Source organism: Sminthopsis crassicaudata, chromosome 2 (assembly GCF_048593235.1).
Source record: "Sminthopsis crassicaudata isolate SCR6 chromosome 2, ASM4859323v1, whole genome shotgun sequence".
Taxonomy (NCBI): Eukaryota; Metazoa; Chordata; class Mammalia; order Dasyuromorphia; family Dasyuridae; genus Sminthopsis; species Sminthopsis crassicaudata.
This window is the reverse complement of record NC_133618.1, coordinates 236,818,291-236,838,188: the sequence shown is the minus strand read 5'-3', so window position 1 is coordinate 236,838,188 and position 19,898 is coordinate 236,818,291. Positions and strand designations below refer to the sequence as shown.

The following is a 19,898-nucleotide window of genomic DNA, read 5'->3' as shown; positions in this document are numbered from 1 at the left end:
CCCCTTACCCTCTCAGTAAAAGGATTGAAAAAGAGACAAAAATACCAGTTTAGCAAAATCAACCAAATAACATCTGGCCTGTGTCTAACTATATGAAATATTCCACACCCATTGATTCCCTCTATGTTAAATAATGATTTTTCTGGCTCATTTCTGCTACTTTCACGCCACAAAATTCTTCTGCCACAAAGCAAAATGTGAAGGCACAAAGTCAAAAAGGGCTGACTTCATTCAGTTTAAGAAGGGAAAGTAAGATTTGAATTGCTTTCTACTACTAAAGAAATATAGATAAAAAAGCCCAAGAGTAAAGAAACAACCATTAGCACATAGCCTGGGGACTTATAGCTCTCTCTACTGAGTACTGTCCATAGTCCAGGCTTTGGATAACATCCATCCCTCTTGATAAATTCTGGAGGGTGTGGCTGCAGCTGCTATTGGCATACTGCTGGGTATAGTGCTTATCAAAGCAATAACCAGGGAGTAGTCTCTAGAGGGAGATTCTGGGAGGAGAGTTATTGCTTCTTTTTTGAGGAGATTCCTAGAACTTTGGTCCCAGGAGTACTTTGACCCCAGTCCCCTAGGTTTCCTTTTGGTACCTTATCCCTAGAGCAATGGTTCTTAAAATGTAGTGTGGAGATGCTTGCCAGGGTGATCTCTGAGATCATTTCAGAGGTACTGCAAGATAAAAACTATTTTCACAATAATACTAAGACATTTTAATTTCTAATATGGGAAATATATGGAGAAATACTCCACCTGAACAAAAGCTAATTTTTTTTTGGGTGGGGGGAGTCTTCAATAATTTTTAAGAGTTTAAAGGGGACAAATAAACTATAAAATACTACATATTTAAAAAGGAAAGAGTTTAAATAGCCCTGAGACTAGAAAATTCAAAAAAACAGTGCTTTAGAATAAGGTGGGTTAAAAATAAGACAAAACCCTGTTGTTGGTAACTTGGGACAGAAGAAGTGATGGGACTTGACAGTGGTTGAAAAAAGCAGAGGAAGTGATTCCTAGGAAATCCTTAAGGAATTAGGAGCTAAAAGATAGGCAACTTTTTTTTTTTTTTAAAGATGGAATAATAATGTTGAAAGTTGGCTTTTATGTTGTGCTTTGTGTACTGTACCTTAGTTATTTATGTGGTGAGGTAGGTGCAATGCTTACCCCTATTATACAAATGAGGAAACTGAGTCTCAAAGATGGTTAAATAGCTTTTTTATGGTCACTTAACTAGAGACAAAAGGCATGATTTGAATTTTGTTTCTTCCAAATTCTGTACTGTAACAACACTAGCATTTTGCTATAAACACTATACTAAGTGGATTATTATGACTAATAATCACTTCCCATATCCTTGTGGCACTTGATACATTTTAGAACACAACAATCCTGTGAGTTAGTAAGGCAAAGATTTTTATGCATGTTTTACAGATAAGGAAACAGAGGTTCTTATATCTTACTGCTCTCCATGATCTAACTCTTTTTGCTGTAAAGTGTGAAGACACTTTATCTTCTGACTCTGGGTATTTTCACTGGCAGTCCTCTTTGCCTTGCATTCTTTCCTTCCTCATCTCCACTTCCTGGTTTCCTTCAGGTCTCAACTCAAATCCTACCTTCTGCAAGAAGCCTCTTCCAATCACCCTAATGAGATTGCTTTCCCCCAGGATTATCTCCATTTATCTTATATTATTTTGCTTTAATATAATTATTAGTACATTGATTGTGACATCCTTGAGGGCAGGAACTGTTTTCCCCTTTCTTTGTGTCCCTGATGTTTAAGCAGATCCCCTGGCACTTGGTAAGTACTTGGTCAGTGATTGAAATTGGGTCCATTTCCACTACTTTTCCCACTATAGAATGCTTCAAGTCTTTGCCCTTCAGATGCTTATAATTAAAGCCTCATAGAATGTTGGAATAGAAATGAACCTTAAAAGTGTGACCAAGATCAATCCCTTCAACAAGACATTTGATACAGACTTTGATTATTGTTAAAGGACAAGGAAAAATGTACAGATTGAAAATACATATTTGTACTGTAAACATGCAGAAGACACTTGGTGGGGGCCTAAATGGATATTCTGAGAGCTGAGTGCTAATTTTATGGTGAGTTGTTACTGAAGGTATTTAAACAAGTTGAATATTTCATTGAGTTGGATATAACTTCTCAGGTGAGATATCTCCATAATTCACTCTTCACTCTTATTCTTATTTCATCCTTTTTTGTGTTCTCATGCATATCTCAACAAGGTGGTTTGTCCATTGGTAGCTGCTAAAAAGGGGTAAGTATCAGCCTTCCTTAAGTTGACATTCCATATTTCACTTATAGAATATTCAGATAAATAAATTCAAGTCTAAAACACAAGGAGGGAAGAAGACAGATTTTATGGATTTGAAGATCTTTTTGAGGAGATTTGGGATAAGTATAGTGTTGTGTTTGCTAGCAAAATTCATCAGTAGTTATATTGGTAGATTGTGTAATATTTGTACAAGTGGAGTGATGTGGTAGAAAGAACACTAAGTTGGGATCAGAAGACCTCAGTCTGGACTTCATGAGTTAATAGTTTTATGACTTTAGGAAAGTCATTCCTACCTGGGCTTTAGTTTTTTGTTTTTTGTTTTCCTTAATAAAACAAGTAAGTTGGATAGGTGACCAGCTTTCATATTCTGTGACTGAACCTTTGACTCTACCTAATCCTTATTAGCTGGGTATTACTTAAGTCATATTAATAATGACAACTAATTAAAATTAAATTGACAAGTGCTTTCAGGTTTGCCAAACACTTTACATAATTATTTCATTTGAGCTTCACAACCCTATGAAGTATATACTGAGTATTTCCATTTTCTTGATGGTAGTAAGACATGATAAATAGAAAACCATCCTTGCAAGCTTTGCCTTTGATACATTGGCTGTCTGACAATTAAATGTTCTAGTGCTGGATGACTCCTTATGTCTATAAGTTGTAGAAATGAAGTAAACCTGCTCTGGTAGAACTTTTCCCTTCACCAGAGTTTCCCTGAAATCACAAGTTTTGTCTGTATTGCTATCTAATAGATGAGGTGGTTGGCATAAAGCAGTTAATTGACTGACTGTAGTCCCATGGCTAATAAGTGTCTGAAGGTAGATTTAAATCTAGGCCTCTCTTCACTCTCATTCTTTACATGTCTAACTTTAATTTCTATATTTGTAAAATAGGGTGACACTATTAACTCAGTGTATTTCACAGGATTGTGAGGAATCTGAAAAGCACTTTGGAAATATAAGCTAATATTTCTTTTACATAAAGTTTAGATTTGTGGTTTTGCATAACTGAGAAATTAGGTAAATTGATTCAGCTCCCAGAAATAAAATGACCTTTATTCTAGTAACATTAGAGGCAGAAGAATTTCTATTTTTATGCATTGGCATTGTATTTCATCCTGAAATTACAGACATTCCCATTAGGGAAGGGCAGATCTTCAGGAACTCAAATAAACACCTCATATTAAGAGCAGCTCATTTCTAATACTGAATGTATGGACCTTAAGGTAGAGAAAGTGGGTCAGCTTAAATGGTTACATTTTTTTCCTGGCTTCAACTAGACTGGCAAATAGCAATTAGCTATTTAACTATTAACTTAACCTCAATTCCTTATCTATAAAATAGGGACCTGCCTCATAGGGCTGTTGGGAAGATCAAATGATATAACATAAAATGTTTTGCAAAGTTTAAAGTATCATATAAATGTAATTATTATTATTATTATTCCCTGTGTAGGTAAGGGAAATTCAATTTAATGAACTTTTTTTTTTTTTTTTTTAAAGCATCTACTTGTTAGGTCTGAAGCATTAGGTGGGTCTTTAGGTATAGTGCCTTTTCATTTGAGTTCCTAGTGCTGCTTTCTTTCATTCCGGAAATCTAATAATAATGCCAGATTCCCAGGTGTTTCCTTGCCCTGTGTGTGACTGACCTTATGGGCCACATGGCTCACTGTGTTGGTGGTAACATGCTGGGTTCTCAGGATGTGAGGGGGGGCAGGGTGGATTGTTGAACTTTTAGGTCAGGCTGGCAAATCTCTGAAGTGTTTGCCTTTGGGAAGTGACTTCTCCGACTTTATCCAGGGTGGAGACAGGGAAGTGAGAACTAATAATCCACCATATTCTTGGAGAGGGAGGAAGGGAAGTATTTCTTTTCCTATTAATATGCATGCAGCATATTTTGGGACTCCTTTGTATTTCATATTTTGTTTCAAGAACAAACTTAATAAATTGGAAAGACTATTGACTCTAAAACCAGAGGACATAGGTTCAAATCTTGACTTGATATTTGCTACCTTTGTTATTTTGGGAGGATCACTTAACTTTTTTCTTTTTAAATGATAGCCTTTTATTTTCAAAATATATACAAAGATATTTTTAATATTCACCCTTGCAAAACCTTGTGTTCCAAATTTTTTCTCCCTCTCTTTTCCCAACTTCCTCCCCTAGATAGCAAGTAATCCAATATATGTTAAACATGTAATTCTTCTATGTGTATTTCCAAAATTATCATGCTGCAGAAGAAAAATCATATCAAAAAGGAAAAAAATGAGAAAGAAAACAAAAAGCAAGCAAACAACAACAACAAAAAAGGTGAAAATACTATGTTGTGATCCAAATTCAGTCCCCCACAGTCCTCTCTCTGGGTGCAAATTGTTCTCTCTATCACAAATCAATTGGAATTGGCCTGAATCACCTCATTGTTGAAAAGAGCCATGCCCATCAGAATTGATCATCGAATAATCTTGTTGCCTTGTGCAATGTTCTTTTGGTTCTATTCACTTCACTTAACATTAGTTCATGCAAATCTCTCCAGGTCTTTTTGAAATTATCCTGCTGATCATTTCTTATAGAATAATAATATCCCATAACATTCATATACCATAACTTATTCAGCCATTCTCCAACTGATGGACAGCCAATTAGTTTCCAGTTACTTGCCAATGCAAAAAGGTCTGCTACAAACATTTTTGCACACGAATCACTTGACTTTTAAAAAAACAGTCTCTGGTACTCAAAAATATGTGTATGTACTAGTTCCACTGAGGCAAATTTAACAGCCTTCATCTTTATGCATTGCTCAGGCCAGAGAATTCAACATGTCCATGTCAACTTATGGTGCTGAACCTGTTTATCTTGCCAGGGTAATCATTTGAGGCCAATTACATATATTGTTATTAGACCAATACTAGGAGTCTTTCCGACATTCTAGGATCTGTGGAATAATCTTTGAGAATGTAGTGTCAACTGGTTTATTAATCTCAAATTTATTTTTTTAATTAAAAAAACCTATTTTCTTTCCTTCTACTTCCTTATTGGAAAAGAAAAAAAACAAACTTTTGTAGTAAATATGGATAGTTGAACAACCAAAAAAGTCTCATATTGGCACTATCCAAGAGCAGATATCTTATTTTGCATCTTGAATTATTTACTTCTCTATCAAGTGGGTTGTCTAGATCATCATCAGATCTCTGGACTCATGATTGGCCATTGCATTGATAAGAGATCTTGAGTTTTTTAGAGTTTTTCTTTTCTTTATAATGTTGTCATTTTTTTTTTCCTGAGACAATTGCAAGACTTGCCCAGGGTTGCAATTAGTCACAGGAAGTGTTAAGTGTCTGAGATCTGATTTGAACTCAGGTCCTCCTGACTTCAGGCTGGTGCTCTATCTACTGCACCATCTAGCTGCCCCTACAATGTTGTTATTCTATAAATTGTTCTGATTTTCCTTACTACACTCTGCATCAGTTCATACAAGTCTTTTCATGTTTCTCAAGACACATTTGTTTCATCATTTCTTATTGTACGATGGTAATCTCTCTTCACACACCATAATTTACTTAGCCATTCTTCAACCAATAGGCATTCTGTTTCTAGTCCTTTGCCTCCACCAAAAGAGCTGGTCTCAATATTTGTATGCATCTGGCTCCTTCAAGCTACCTCTCTGTCTTGTCACAAGGAATTAGAAAAAGACTTTGGAGCCTTCTGTGGCAACTTGACCTTTTAGTGGCATAGGGAAAGCATAGCTTTTCTGATATACAATTAGTCATTTCAGTACTTTTAGTACTGAGACTTCTGGTGCTTCAGAGATGCTGTCGTTTGTATTAAGAATTAAAGGAGATGATGGTCATAGGATGCTTTGTAAATTACACTGTGCTTTATAAATGTGAGCTATTGTTATAATGTTTTTCCCTTTGAAGTGCTTTTTTTTTCTTTGCTAGAAAAAATTACTTTTTTCCCCTTGTTTTATGATCACTTTGTTGGATCCATGGCCTTGCTGGTATAAGTCCTTTTAAAGACGAAAAGCTTAATTCATCTTTTTCCACCCAGCTTATTTGAGTATTGCTCATGTGCTTCCATAATCTACCCCAGAGAGTTTATCCAGTATACAAGAGTATTCCTTTAAAAAATTAAATTTTATTTTTAATTTATTACATAAATTACATAAAACAAGCATTTCAATAACAAAATATAATAAAAAAGATGGTTGTACATGAAACTGCAAATTTATTATGTATAGATTGCTATTCTTATATATATAAAGTTATCATGTAAATTCGTTTTTTTTCTCCCCATACTCCAACTCTACCTCTAAAGATGGTAGCCATCTTTAGATACTTTAGATACTCTGGATGCAGATAGCAACTTTCTTTTTTTTTTTTTTTTTTGAGGCTGGAGTTAAGTGACTTGCCCAGGGTCACACAGCTAGGAAGTGTTAAGTGTCTGAGACCAGATTTGAACTCAGGTCCTCCTGAATTCAAGACTGATGCTCTATCCACTGCGCCACCATGATGCCCCTTGATAGCACCTTTCTTTATATGTCCTTTGTAGTTAATTTGGGTATCATAATAGTCAAAATGGTTTAATTGCTTAAAATTGTCCTTAAAGAAATATTGGGATTGTTGTATACAGTGTTCTCTTGGTTCTGCTCATTTTGCTTTTCATTATTTGTACAAATCTATCCTTGTTTCCCTAAGACTATTTAGCTTATCATTTCTTATAGCACAGTAGTTTTCCATCACTATCACATACCAAACTTGTTTGGTCATTCTGCAATTGATAGTCATCCCTACAATTTCTTTGCCACCATTATGAGAGCTGGTGTCTTTTCTTTCTCCCCTAATTATCTTTGAAAATATACCTAGTAGTGATATTACTGGATCAAAGATTATGGACAGTTTTCTTTTCACTCTCTGGAATATATTGGATATCAGTGGAGCACCCAAATTGGACATTTATCCAATGTTTAGCCCAATTTTTTCTTTCAGTCATATATTTCTCTGATAACATGCTTTATACTGTTGCTTCCATGAGATAATGGAAAAATAATGATAATAAAATAAAAAAAGCAAACAAAACATTTATATAGCATTTAATATGTATGTGTCAAAGCATTTGCTAAGCATTTTACAATTATTATCTCATTTGATCATCACAGCAGTCCTGGGAGATAAATGCTGTTATTATTTCTATTTTACAAGTGAATAAACTGAAGTAAATAGAGTAAAGTGACTTGCCCAGGATCACATAGCTAGTAAATATCTGAAGCCAGATTTGTAAGCAAGTCCTCCTAACTAGTCTTGTGCTTTATCCAGTATACCAGCCAGCCATTGATTTCTTATTTGTAATGTGTTGGAGCCTTCTCATGTTTCATATACTTTATCATTACTATTTTGGGTGATACTTAGTAGGCAGTAGGGTACTTTATATTTTTATGAGGCAATATGGAGTCTTACAAGCTTATTTTGCCCATTCCATTGAAGCTTGACTCTTTCTTCCTCTTGTCCCATATCGGTCAGTTACTTATTGGAGGGTGGAGGAAAGAGAAGTTAGTCCTTCTGCATAAGAGACTTTCTCATAGTGGCCAGAACATTGTTGAAGTTTTGTATTTCTTTCTTAGAAAACTTCAGATGTAAGTTCCACTTTCCCCTCTGAAAACAATATTTATTCATTTCATTTGTTTTCATATTTCCTAAATTTTTTCCTATATCCTTCTACTTCTTCCTCCCCAGATAGCCATTCCATATAACAAAGAATATTTTTAAGGAAAAAAAAAAGAGGAAGAAGAAAAAAGAATCAGCAAATGCAAATTAATATATCGAAAACATCTGAAAACATATGTAATGCTCCATACTTGTAGACATTAGGACAGCTGGGTGGTCCAGTGAATAGAGTCCCAAGCTTAGAATTTAGAAAACCTGAATTCAGATTCAATCTCAATCACTTGTGAGATGTGTGAACCTGGGTTTGCCCAGTGTGACTTGTCATTTCCTCTCCATTTCAGTTGTGTATGAGTCTTTGTGATCTCATTTGGGTTCTTCTAGACAAAGATGCTATTAATCATTAGCCATTTCCTTCTCCAAGTCATTTTATAGATGAGGAGACTGAGGTGAACAGTTGTGATTTGCCCAGAGTCATATAAGTAACAAGTATCTGAAGCCAGATTTGAACTCAGGAAAACCTGAGTTCCGGGTCTGGCACTTTATCCACACCATTGCTTAGATGCTCTTATTTCAGTTTGCTGACCTGTAAAAATGGAGATTATCTTTCAGGGTTGTTGAAAGGACCAAATAAGATAAGTGTAAAACAGCATAGTGCCTGGTATATCATAAATGTTATAGAAATGTTATTGTTATCATCATCATTATATTTAATCTCTTCAAAGGAGTGGGGAGAGATCTCATCTCTCTTTTTTTAAATCATTCTTATTCTTTGCAATTTTTGCAATATCCATTTTTGATTATTTTGTGGTACTTCTTTCCATTTTCTTTGTGGAATTACTTGAATACTTATTATTTATTTTTGTTTGTTTCTACTTACTTTATCAGTTTATGGAAGTCTTTCCATGCTTCTCTGTATTAATCATATGTATTGTTTCTCACAGTACAGTAGTAGTCTATTATGTTCATGTACCACAACTTGTTTAACCAGTCCCCAATCGACAGTATCTATTTTGTTTCCCATTGTTTACTAACAAATAAACAAAAATGCTGCTATTAATATTCTTATGTATATAGAGCTTCTCTTTTATCAGTGACTTTCTTGGTGTAGGTATTTAATAGTCCCAACCCATTTCAAAGCCTCATTATTCTTGGAGACCTTTACAATTTTGTGGTGTTAAAGATGGATCTAATATCCTAATATCCTATTAATTCAGGTTTAATGTTACAATGAAATGAAGCATTCATAACTCATTAAACAAAATAAGATGTACTTTGCACAGAGGCAAGAGGTTTATTTTATACAGCAAAGATATGCAATAAAAATAAAGTTGTATTTAGTTTCCCTGGACTTTCCTTACCTTGTTTTCTTATGAAAATGCATCTGGTCAGCAGAGCAGGGCATGGTAACTTGTGTGGTCTTTAGATGTACAATAAGTTAGAGGGGTGCTAACTCCTTGTGGGTGGGACTTTTATGCAGAGTGATCAGGAAGTTCCATCAAGGGAGGGAGCAGGGACCAGTAAAGTCTCAGAGACAGCTTTGTTACTTTGTAGGAAAAACTAATCCCTGTTTTGGAGAAAAGGGGAAATCTTGATCCTACAATGCAAAATCTACTCTCATGGAGGCAAAACCACATACCTCTCACAAACTCAATATGCTTGGTTCAGAGCCTAGTTAGTGGTTGTGTGGTAACTTTGTTATTGTCTTTGTCACTTTGTATCCCTTCTTGAGACCCACACATGCATGATGCCCCTGTTGCTCCAATGGCAGCAATAGCAGAAGGGATGAAGAGGTGCTGGATTTTGGCATAGTAGTCACTCACTGTTTCTCCCAAAGCTCGATACTTAATATTAGACCCTGCTTGAGACTTTAAGTCCTAAGGGACTCTGGTAATAACTGTAGGCCCACTCATTTCTGTGCAACTGATTGTATTCTTTCCCCAGGTGTTGTGATTGTCTGAGATGCTGTGGCCGAGGAGATCCCCGGCCCAGAACAGTCTGGCTTGGTCACCCAGAAAAAAGGGACCAGAGATATCCTCGAAATGTGATCAATAATCAGAAGTACAGCCTGTTTACCTTTCTTCCAGGGGTATGTATGGAAGCAAGCCCCTCTTAGGTCTTTCCTTTACCCCTCACTTGAAGGATTAGATCAATTTAGAGAACACTGAAGGCAACTGGTGAGAATGTGATATTCAGGCATTCTCCAGGCAGCTTCTAGGAGGCCTTGGCATTTTTCATTGCATTGTTGACTCCCAACTGTAAATCATTCCTTGGCAGGGACCCATGAAGTGATGGCATCGGCAAGGTTGAATGGCTACACATTTTTAAAGGAGTTGATATTTAGGCTTATTACCTTTTAATATGCTTATAAGTTGACCCATTAGAGCCTGTTTCAGTTTAATCTCCAGATAAGCCTTTACTATACCCCTCCTTCAACATGCTTTTTTTTTGTCATCATTTTCTCTAAACGTTCCATTCCACTTATATGTATTTTCTATTTTAATTACAGGTGCTGTTTAATCAGTTCAAATACTTTTTCAACCTTTACTTCTTACTTTTGGCCTGTTCTCAATTTGTCTCTGAAATGAGACTTGGAGCACTTTATACATACTGGGTTCCCTTGGTAAGTAAACTAACATTGTTTATTCAAGAACCCTTCAGTGTTATAAAACAAAGAATTCTTTGTTACTCTAACCCAGCCATCAATATAAGCCAAGAGCCTTTAATAAAATTGCCAGGACCTATTATTTCATTGGTGTGGATAAGCTTTAGTAAGGACATTTCCTCTACTCCTCTGCAACTTGAGAGTCTTGCAGAATTGCTTGAGGTACTGGGAGGTTTAGAGACTAATTCAAGACCACATATCCAGTATGTGTCAGAAGGAGAATATTACTCTTGCTTTCCTCACCAAGGGAACCTTTTGAGTGAAGGCAGTTTTGGGAAGTCATATGTAAGTTTGATTCACATTTGATTTCTCATATAATGAGACTTTCCGGGGTGGCTCTGAATTGATCTTGGCAAGCTCCATTTTCTGTTTTTAGATGCCATGGTGTATTTATTCATGTGACTATCAGAACTGGTAATAGAATTGGTCTCACTGAGCTTTTGAAGGGTATTAATGAAGATATTGAACTTACAAACTTCTCAGCTCCTTTCCTTCAGGGACTAGCTTTGTGCTTATTTATCTACAGATATCAATCCCCAACTCTCAAGGCTTTCTCCTTAACAACATTTAAAAATGTTTGGGCCTGATGTCAGGAGGACTTGTTCAAATGTGACCTCAGCACTAAACACTTACTAGCTGTGTGACTGGACAACTTACTTAATCCCAATTGCCTCACACAGAAAAAAAAGTGTTTGGGAGCCCAGTTCCTTTTTATAAAATGCTTATTATTTTCAATGGAGAGAGAGCTGGCAAAGGTAATTTGTACTTGATGCTGCCCAAGTTAAAACCCATTCCTAAGGAATATAATAGAATAATTATAGAATAATGGAATTTAGAATTGGAAAAAATAATATTTTCATAGAGCTTTAACAATTGAAAAATGCTTTACACATATACTATTCATTTGATCTTCACAATGAGAGAGAGATGCTATTATTATCCCCATGTCACAGATGAGCAAACCAAGGTTGAAAGATATTAAGTAACTTGAAGTCCCAGAAATAGTCTGAGGTAGGAGTTAAACTTAGGACTTCCAGACTTTAACTGTGTCATTCAATTCTCTTTGCCAAGAGATCTTTTCATTCAATTTCATCATTTACAACTGAGCTTAAGGGCTAACTGAAAAACATATACATAAGTTTAAGTAAATTCTTCCTTCCTGGCCTGGGTGAGGAAAGGGAGGAATGTTTCTTCCTTCCACTTGGAGACAGAAAATTTGAAGAGTAGACACAGTTTTCAACATTGGGCTTCTTGCTATTTTTCTGTTTTGTTAGAGAAGAAAAATTCAATAAAGATTGGAGGGAGTATGGAATAGACCCTCTAATTTAATCAAGAGATTATTAAAGCCATACCTATAATGATCTCAAATAGGCTCAATGAGGTAGATTGACTAATTATTAGAAGAAATTGCTAGAAGAAAAGCATTTTTGGGGGCAAAATGATCAGAAGCTCAGGTACTGTATAACAATTTTGAGAATGATAGGACTTCAATATTTGTTTCAAAGTAAATTTAAAAAGAGAATAAAGTTTGAGGTTAGGACTAGCAGATTATGTTGCAATTGATAAAAGTACAAGATTAGTAAAAATATATGGAAATCATAACATATGGAATGTGGCTTTCGCCTGTAGTGGTCACCCAGTAGTTATTAATTGAGTGAATTGTGCCTTAAGAATTTTTCTTCTAAGGAAATTTATTTTATACAAATAATTATAAAGCATAATTTGATAGGACAGACTATGTTTACATGCTGTAATATTGTTAGCCTTTTTTTTTTTTTTTCCCCTTTTAGGACTAGTAAAAAAATTACTTATTTTGATCTCGGGTAAATTATGCTTGATTTGTGTTATGATGACCAAAACATCTGGCTGAGGTCTATCCTGTTTGTTGTGGCAGAATATTTCAGAAGAGGGTTAAAGACCTTTGAAGCATCAACCTTGCAAGCTTGAACTTAAGAAATGAAGGTGGATATTGCAAAGTACTTGGGAATGTACTGATAAAACTTCATTAGAAGGTTAGGGAAATGAGAGTATCCTAGCTTCCCTCACCCTTTGCATCTGTTTCTTTCTTAACATAATAGAAGTATCTATCCTGTTATGGACTGTTTCAATTTCTAGAAACTAATAGTTAGAATGGGAGGCTAGATAGCACAATGTCTACAGTCAGGTCTACAGTCAGGAAGATCCATCTTCCTGAATTCAAATTTGGGCTCAGATCTTCCTACCTTTATGATCTGGGACAAGTCACATATAACAGTTTTTCTCAGTTTCTTTATCTGTAAAATGAGCTAAAGAGGAAATGGCAAACCATTTTAGTATCTTTACCAAGAAAACCCTAAATGGGGACATGGAGAGTTGGACAGAAGTAAAAATGACTCAACAATAAATAGAGGGATTTGTTCCCACATAGGAGCTTGGGACAGAATTGTTGTAAGGGCTTTTTAAATGGAAAAAGTAATTTTTATCATCAACAAAAAAATCCCTTAACTAAAGTAATTTAACATATTGCATGTTGGGCCTCTTCCCAGCTGGTTTTTATAGGAAATAATGATATATATTGTATGTATGTATATATATATAACATATATTATAGCATAAACTGAACTCCTATTTGGTTTATCTGGGGAATTTAGGTGGCATGAGCATGCCTTGGACATTCATTGAAAACCAGGTTTCCATCCAAGTTTTTAATCCGGTGTGCCTGGCTAATTCCAGAAAGTCAAAGAAAATGTAGAAAAGCCAGGTGTATGCTTTCTAAAGATGCCTCGCAATGAAACAGAACAGAGACAATCCCAAGAGCAGGCTTTCTGACATTTTCGTCACTAGTAGGTTTTTCTGATATCCCCATTTCCTTACTGTACTACCACTCCCCCATCCCTAAGAAGTTAGTGGTTACCCATTTCCTTTTCCTTCTCACTAGTGGAATGACTTTTTCTACCATGGTACATTTAGAATATGGAATTGCTTCATTGGTATATTTTGTAGTCTAAAGGAACAAATTATTATTTTAAAAATTGAATTTAATTCATTTTTTATTACATTTTAAGTTCTGAAGTGTCTCCCTCCTTTTTAGTTCTAAATAATCAAGGCATTTTTCCTTAATAATTTCATGTAATATAGTATATAGGTTTTTTTGAGGGGATTATAACTTTTATCGGGGACAAATTATTTACAGATTAGGTTAATTATCAGCTCCTTATTTAAACTGAATATATGTGATTTAACTACTTATGTTCTTAATTCAGGATATGCTTTTAAGCTCTTGTCATATACATAGCAATGAGCTAGTAAAAGGAGATATAAAGACCAATGAAATGCAGTCTTTCTCCTCTAGGTGCTTTGTTTTACTGGAGGGGATAAACTACATAAACAGATACACAAAAAGGAAAATTAATGAGGGAGAAAGTACTCATTTTTGAGGGATTCAAGGAAGACCTTATGGAGGAAGACCTAATTTCCAAGTTGAATCTTGAAGAGGTAGGAATGAATGAGTAGACAATGTATTTTAGGAGAGGAGGGCAGGTTAGACTCATGAATTGAGGGGGAGAATGAAAACAAGGAGATTCATTCTGTAGGCTGTTTAAAAAGTACAGGCAAGAGAATGTAAAAGGCATGAACCTTAGTGATGACTGGTTGGAGAGAGGAGATGGATGTGAGAAAGTGGAGGTGGAACTGATCAGAGGTAGAAACTCTCCTATTGCTGGTACCTCCCCTTTTCAAATTCATTTTTATTCATTTTACATACATTCCATATACACATATGCACCTATCTTCCCCAGGGAAGAGATGGTTTTACTTTCACCTTTTTTTCCCCTTTGTCTAGCATTATGTCTTTAAAAAAATAATAATAGTTTTTTTGTTTTTCAAAATACATGCAGAGATAATTTTCAATATTCACCCTTGTAAAACCTTGTGTTCTACTTTTTTTCTCCCTCCTTTCTTCCCCTCCCCCTTTTCAAAATAGCAAATAATCTAATATAGGTTAAACATGTAGCATCATGTCTTATACATTGTATATGTTTTAAAAGTGCTTGTTCATTGATGGGAAACAAAAAGGAAGGTCTATATATATAATGGATGGAGTGATGAACTTGGAATTAGGGAATTCTGAGTGCATATCCTATCTCAAATACATACTATCTGTGTGACCCTAGACTTAGCTGAACTCTGTCAGTTCCCTCATCTGTAAAATGGGGAACATGCTAAATCCTGCTTGTCAGGGTTGTTGTGAGTATCACATGAGATAATATTTGTAAAACTCTTAGCAAAGTGCCTGACACATATTGTTCAGTCATGTCTGATTCTCCATGATGCCATTTGGGGTTTTCTTGGCAAAGATACTGGAATGGTTTGCCATTTCCTACTCCAGCTCATTTTACAGATCAGGAAACTGAGACAGGTAGGATGAAGTGACTTGCCCAGGTTCACAGAGTTAATAAGTGACTAAGGCAGGATTTGAACTCAGAAAAATGGGTCTTCCTGACTTCAGACCCAGCGCTCTGTGCACTATGGCACTACCTAGCTGCCCTGGCGCATAGTAAGTACTTAGTTCTCTGAGCACACTGAGATTATGAATTTGAGATAACTGGGAAGATTGTGGTACACTCAGTAAAAATGGAGCATTTTTTAGGAGGACAGGTTTAGAGGGAAGAAAATGAGTTCCATTTTAATAGGTGTGCTGCTGTGGATAAAGGAGTCATTTATTGGACTGGGAATCATTAGGCCTGGATTCAAGTTCTGACTGTCACTAATTGCTATTTCTTTGGACCTCAGTTTCCTTTTCTATAGAATGATAGAGATGGAATGGATCTTAGAGCTTATCTAGCCCAACAATAGTTGTGATTTTATGTAAATTTCAATCTTAATTCTATTGACATTTACACAATAGTGCCTCAAGTGGATCAGTTAACATTTATTAAATACTTACTGTGTTCCAGACACTGAGCTAAGTGCTGAAAATACAGAGGCAAAAGACAATCCCTGTCCTCAAAGAGCTCCCAGTCTAATGGGAAGACAACATGCAAACAATATGTTCAAACAAGCTATGTACAGGACTAATTGGAAATAATAAGCAGAAGGAAGGATTGGGAGAGGATTCCAGTAGAAGGTGGAATTTTCCTTCTTTGTTGACCCCGAAGTGACTCCTTGATTCAAGATCCAAAACTATCCTTTCTATAGTCACTTGAATCTCAACTTAGTGGTTCTAGTTTCTCATGGGAATCCACTAGCATAAATTTCACAGAACCAAGTCATTTATTTTCTGATCTCCAACTTTTAGGTTTTTTCTAGTGGGTGTTCCCAAGACCCTTGCTTAGTTTATCCATCAATCCAATCCAGTTGTAAAATGGCTTGCTTCTTTTTTGGCTCCCTTATGGGACTCTGGTTTGCATGTCTAATCATGATCATCATATCCATCTGTAAAATGTTCTCATCTGGACTATTTCAGCCAAAGAAGGGGGAAGGTGTTTTTTTTTTTTTTTTTTTTTTTTTTGCTGAGGCAATTGGGGTTAAGTGACTCGCCCAGGGTCACACGGCTAGGAAGTGTTAAGTGTCTGAGATCAAATTTGAACTCAGGTCCTCCTGACTTCAGGATTGGTGCTCTATCCACTGTACCACCTAACTGCTTCTCCTTGTCTCCCCCTCTTAAAAGTTATAATTTTTTTTATAACTTTAAAAAAATTATTTCATTAAATAGTTCCTAATTACATTTAATGTTTTTTGATATTCATTTAAAACATTTTTGAGGTCTAACTTTTTTTCTTCCCTTGCACCTCTCCCTTATGCCTTAAGGCAAGCAATATAATTATTATGCATTTGAAACATATTTTACATGTGAAATATATATCCTCCTACATGCAAAACATTTCCATATTTGCCATGTTGCAAAAGAAAACACACACACACACAAAAAAAAAAACCAAGAAAAAGAAAGTTAAAAAAAATATGCTTCAATTTTCATTCAGTGTTCATCAGTTCTCTCTGGAGATATCTAGTACTTTTTTTACTTTAAGTCCTTGGATCATTTTCTTGATTAGAGTTACTATGTACAATATTCTTTTGCTTCCGCTCACTTCACTCTGCGTCAGTTCATATAAACTTACTCAGGTTTTTCTGCAACTCTCCTGTTTGTCATTTCTTACAGCACAGTGATATTTCATCACAATCATTTACCTCAACTTGTTCAGTCATTGCCCAATTGATGGGCATTGGGAGCAATATTCTTAAATATGCTTTTTGGGTGGCATGCAGTTTCCCTCCTTAATATCTGTTACAGAGAGGGTATTTTTGCTTAAAAAGAATTCATACAAATAATACCTGTTCCTCTCCTTTGAGTTTAAAATATAACAGATAGGTGATTATACATACACATTGAAATTTTTTTTTAAAATAATAGTTTTTTATTTTCAAAATATATGCAAAGATAATTTTCAACATTCACCCTTGCAAAACCTTATTTTCCAAATTTTTCTCCCTCCCTGCTTCCATTCCCCCTACCCTAGACAACAAGTAATCCAATATATGTTTTTTTTTTATATTATATATATATATTTTTATAATATTATCCCTTGTATTCATTTTTCCAAATTATCCCCCCTCCTTCTATTCCCTCCCCCCGATGACAGGCAATCCCATACATTTTACATGTGTTACAATATAGTCTAGATACAATACATGTGTGTGAATATCATTTTCTTGTTGCACAATAAACTTTAGATTCCGAAGGTACATGTAACCTGGGCAGACAGATATTAGTGCTAACAATTTACATTCACTTCCCAGTGTTTCTTCTCTGGGTGTAGCACCTCTGTCCATCATTGATCAACTGGAAGTGAGTTGGATCTTCTTTATGTTGAAGATTTCCACTTCCATCAGAATACATCCTCATACAGTATTGTTGTTGAAGTGTACAGTGATCTTCTGGTTCTGCTCATTTCACTCAGCATCAGTTGATTTAAGTCTCTCCAGGCCTCTCTGTATTCCCCAATATATGTTAAATATGTGCAATTCTACATTGAAATGTTTGAGAAATCTACATGGGCGGTGAATAGCTAGGTGGCATAATAGATAGAATTCCAGGTCTGGAGTCAAGAAGATCTGAGTTCAAGTGTGACCTTAGACACTTACTAGATCCTGGGCAAGTCACTTAATGTTGCCTCAGTTTCCTCATTTGTAAAATGAGCTGGAAAAGGAAATGGCAAATCACTTTAGTATTTTTGCCAAGAAGACCACAAAAAATTAGACATGACAGAAATGACTGAACAACAACAGCAACATAGGTGATACAATCTGTTCTTTGAGTTATAATCCTTGAGATTTTAGTCCTATGTCCTAAGGTTTTGATTTATACATAAAATTGTATCATGAAATTGTGTGTATGAGTCTGTGTTTGTGTGTATGTATGTATGTATGTATGTATGTGTGAGACAGAGAGACACTGTCTGCAGACTTTGAGTCTTTACTGCCAAATGTGTCATTTGACTTATTCTAAAATAAATCCTCATGGAGCAAAGAAGTAGAATTTTCTAGCATAAAAAAAAATGTACTTTTGAGAATCATATTTGAAAAAGTGTTCCTTATTTCTCCTTCTCTTTTATTTTAGGCCTACCCTTTAAACTGATCCTTATATTGTTAGTAGAAAATAAGTAACAGCTGACTAGAGTGAAGTACAGCTTTTAAAATGGTTGAATATCTTCCATCTCTATTCATTATGTGTCTTTGAAAAAGATTTTTTAGAAAGGCAGCGAGTGACCTGAAGTCTTAGAAATAAGGCTCCTCTCCAAATATTATTGGATATTAACCCAAAGTTGACTTGGCTAGAATTTATTTCAGTATCCAATTTACATTTCTTGGTAAGGCAATTTTTAGCCTTAGGAATATGTTCTGGTTAATGGAAAGTATATGCATAAATGAAGAGAAGATGAAGTACCTTAGGCAGGCAGTACAAGTAATTGCCAAGATTTATGTGAAGTAAAGGGATATGGGCTCTTGTCTTTGTGCGCCCACACACTTTCCATTAAAATGAATAGGAATTATCCACACCCATGTGGAGAAAAAGAGAAACTCAAGCATTTGAGAAAAGCAGTTTGCACATGGTACAAAATAGTTGCACTGACAACCTTCTGTGAATTTGGTCAGACCTCTTTACTGGAATTTGGGGGATTATCTTGGCTCTGTATGTGGTCTACTTTCACTTTATTCCAAAATTGACCAGATTTTCTTTAGCCACAATGGACATCTTATATCTGATTGGCAATGGGAATAATCCTTCTTCAATTGAGAAGAGCTACAGTTCTTTGTCAGGGTCACACAAAGAGGCACATCCCTGTCTCATTTATGTAAGGGATTTAACCTTCTGGGGAATCAGTCTAAATATTGCATGTGGCAAATAATTGGAGGGAGTTCTTTTAATCTCTGAAGCACTTGTAGCAGCTGTCATAAAAAGTGACAATCGATAGTGTCAGTTGAGAAAAACAGAAAATATGTCAATGTGAGAAAAACAGAAAATATGTCAATGTGATCCTGTTTTGGAAAACAATGAAATAAATGTTTTGGACTTCGTTGATTAAGGGAGCAATAATGAGATGAAAACAAATAATTTTTTTTTCTGCTGGGATTCTTTCCCCTTCTGTTAAAACAGATTGGTCAGCATATATGGGAAGGGGGGAAATTCATCAAAGGTTCATGCCTCCATTCTTTTTCCTACTGTTTTCTCTTTTTAGGGGTTTGTGCTGGCCGTCACCATCATCCGAGAAGCAGTGGAAGAGATCCGATGTTACATGCGGGACAAGGAAGTGAACTCCCAGATCTATAGCAAGCTCACAGCGAGAGGTCAGCTTTTTGGCTCCTGCTTTCTGCCTCTGCTTGCTGCATCCTGCTGCTGACTGCTGGGGCAGTGAGGGTCACAGCTCAATCAACTGCTACTGACAGTAAAGGAAGCAGAGTTCAAGGCCCTGGGCAGATAGGCGAATGGGCACGTGGCTTAGTGGTCACTTCTTTGCTCCTGGTACAAGGGAGGCATCTGCCTACAAGTCTGGTGGACTCAAAGAGGTGGAGAATGGATTTTAGTGCAGCCTTAGGATAATTTTCAGAATGGTACAGATTATTAAATTTCTAATATCCCTGCTTTTCTTATGTGCCTTTAACTTCATCAGGCAAATGCTAAGATATTATGCATCAAAACTTTGCTAAGAGATTCCCCATTTTAGTCTATAGTTTCGAGTCCTTGACTCTAGTGGGGCAGTTGGGGTGTTGAGGCAAGTTGGGAATAGCTGTTCTTC

The 19,898-nt window shown here is 35.7% G+C and overlaps 1 protein-coding gene across 2 annotated transcripts in view; it reads left to right on the top strand.

The window, feature by feature from the left end:
* The window catches only part of ATP9A (ATPase phospholipid transporting 9A (putative)), a 148,527-nt gene that overhangs the window by 23,238 nt on the left and 105,391 nt on the right, over positions 1 to 19,898 (top strand). For both annotated transcript variants that reach the window (XM_074288613.1, XM_074288614.1), the window contains 3 exons: positions 9,903 to 10,047; positions 10,468 to 10,581; positions 19,341 to 19,449. In XM_074288613.1, coding sequence (XP_074144714.1) covers positions 9,903 to 10,047; positions 10,468 to 10,581; positions 19,341 to 19,449 — 368 coding nt within the window. The remainder of the gene's footprint in view (positions 1 to 9,902; positions 10,048 to 10,467; positions 10,582 to 19,340; positions 19,450 to 19,898) is intronic.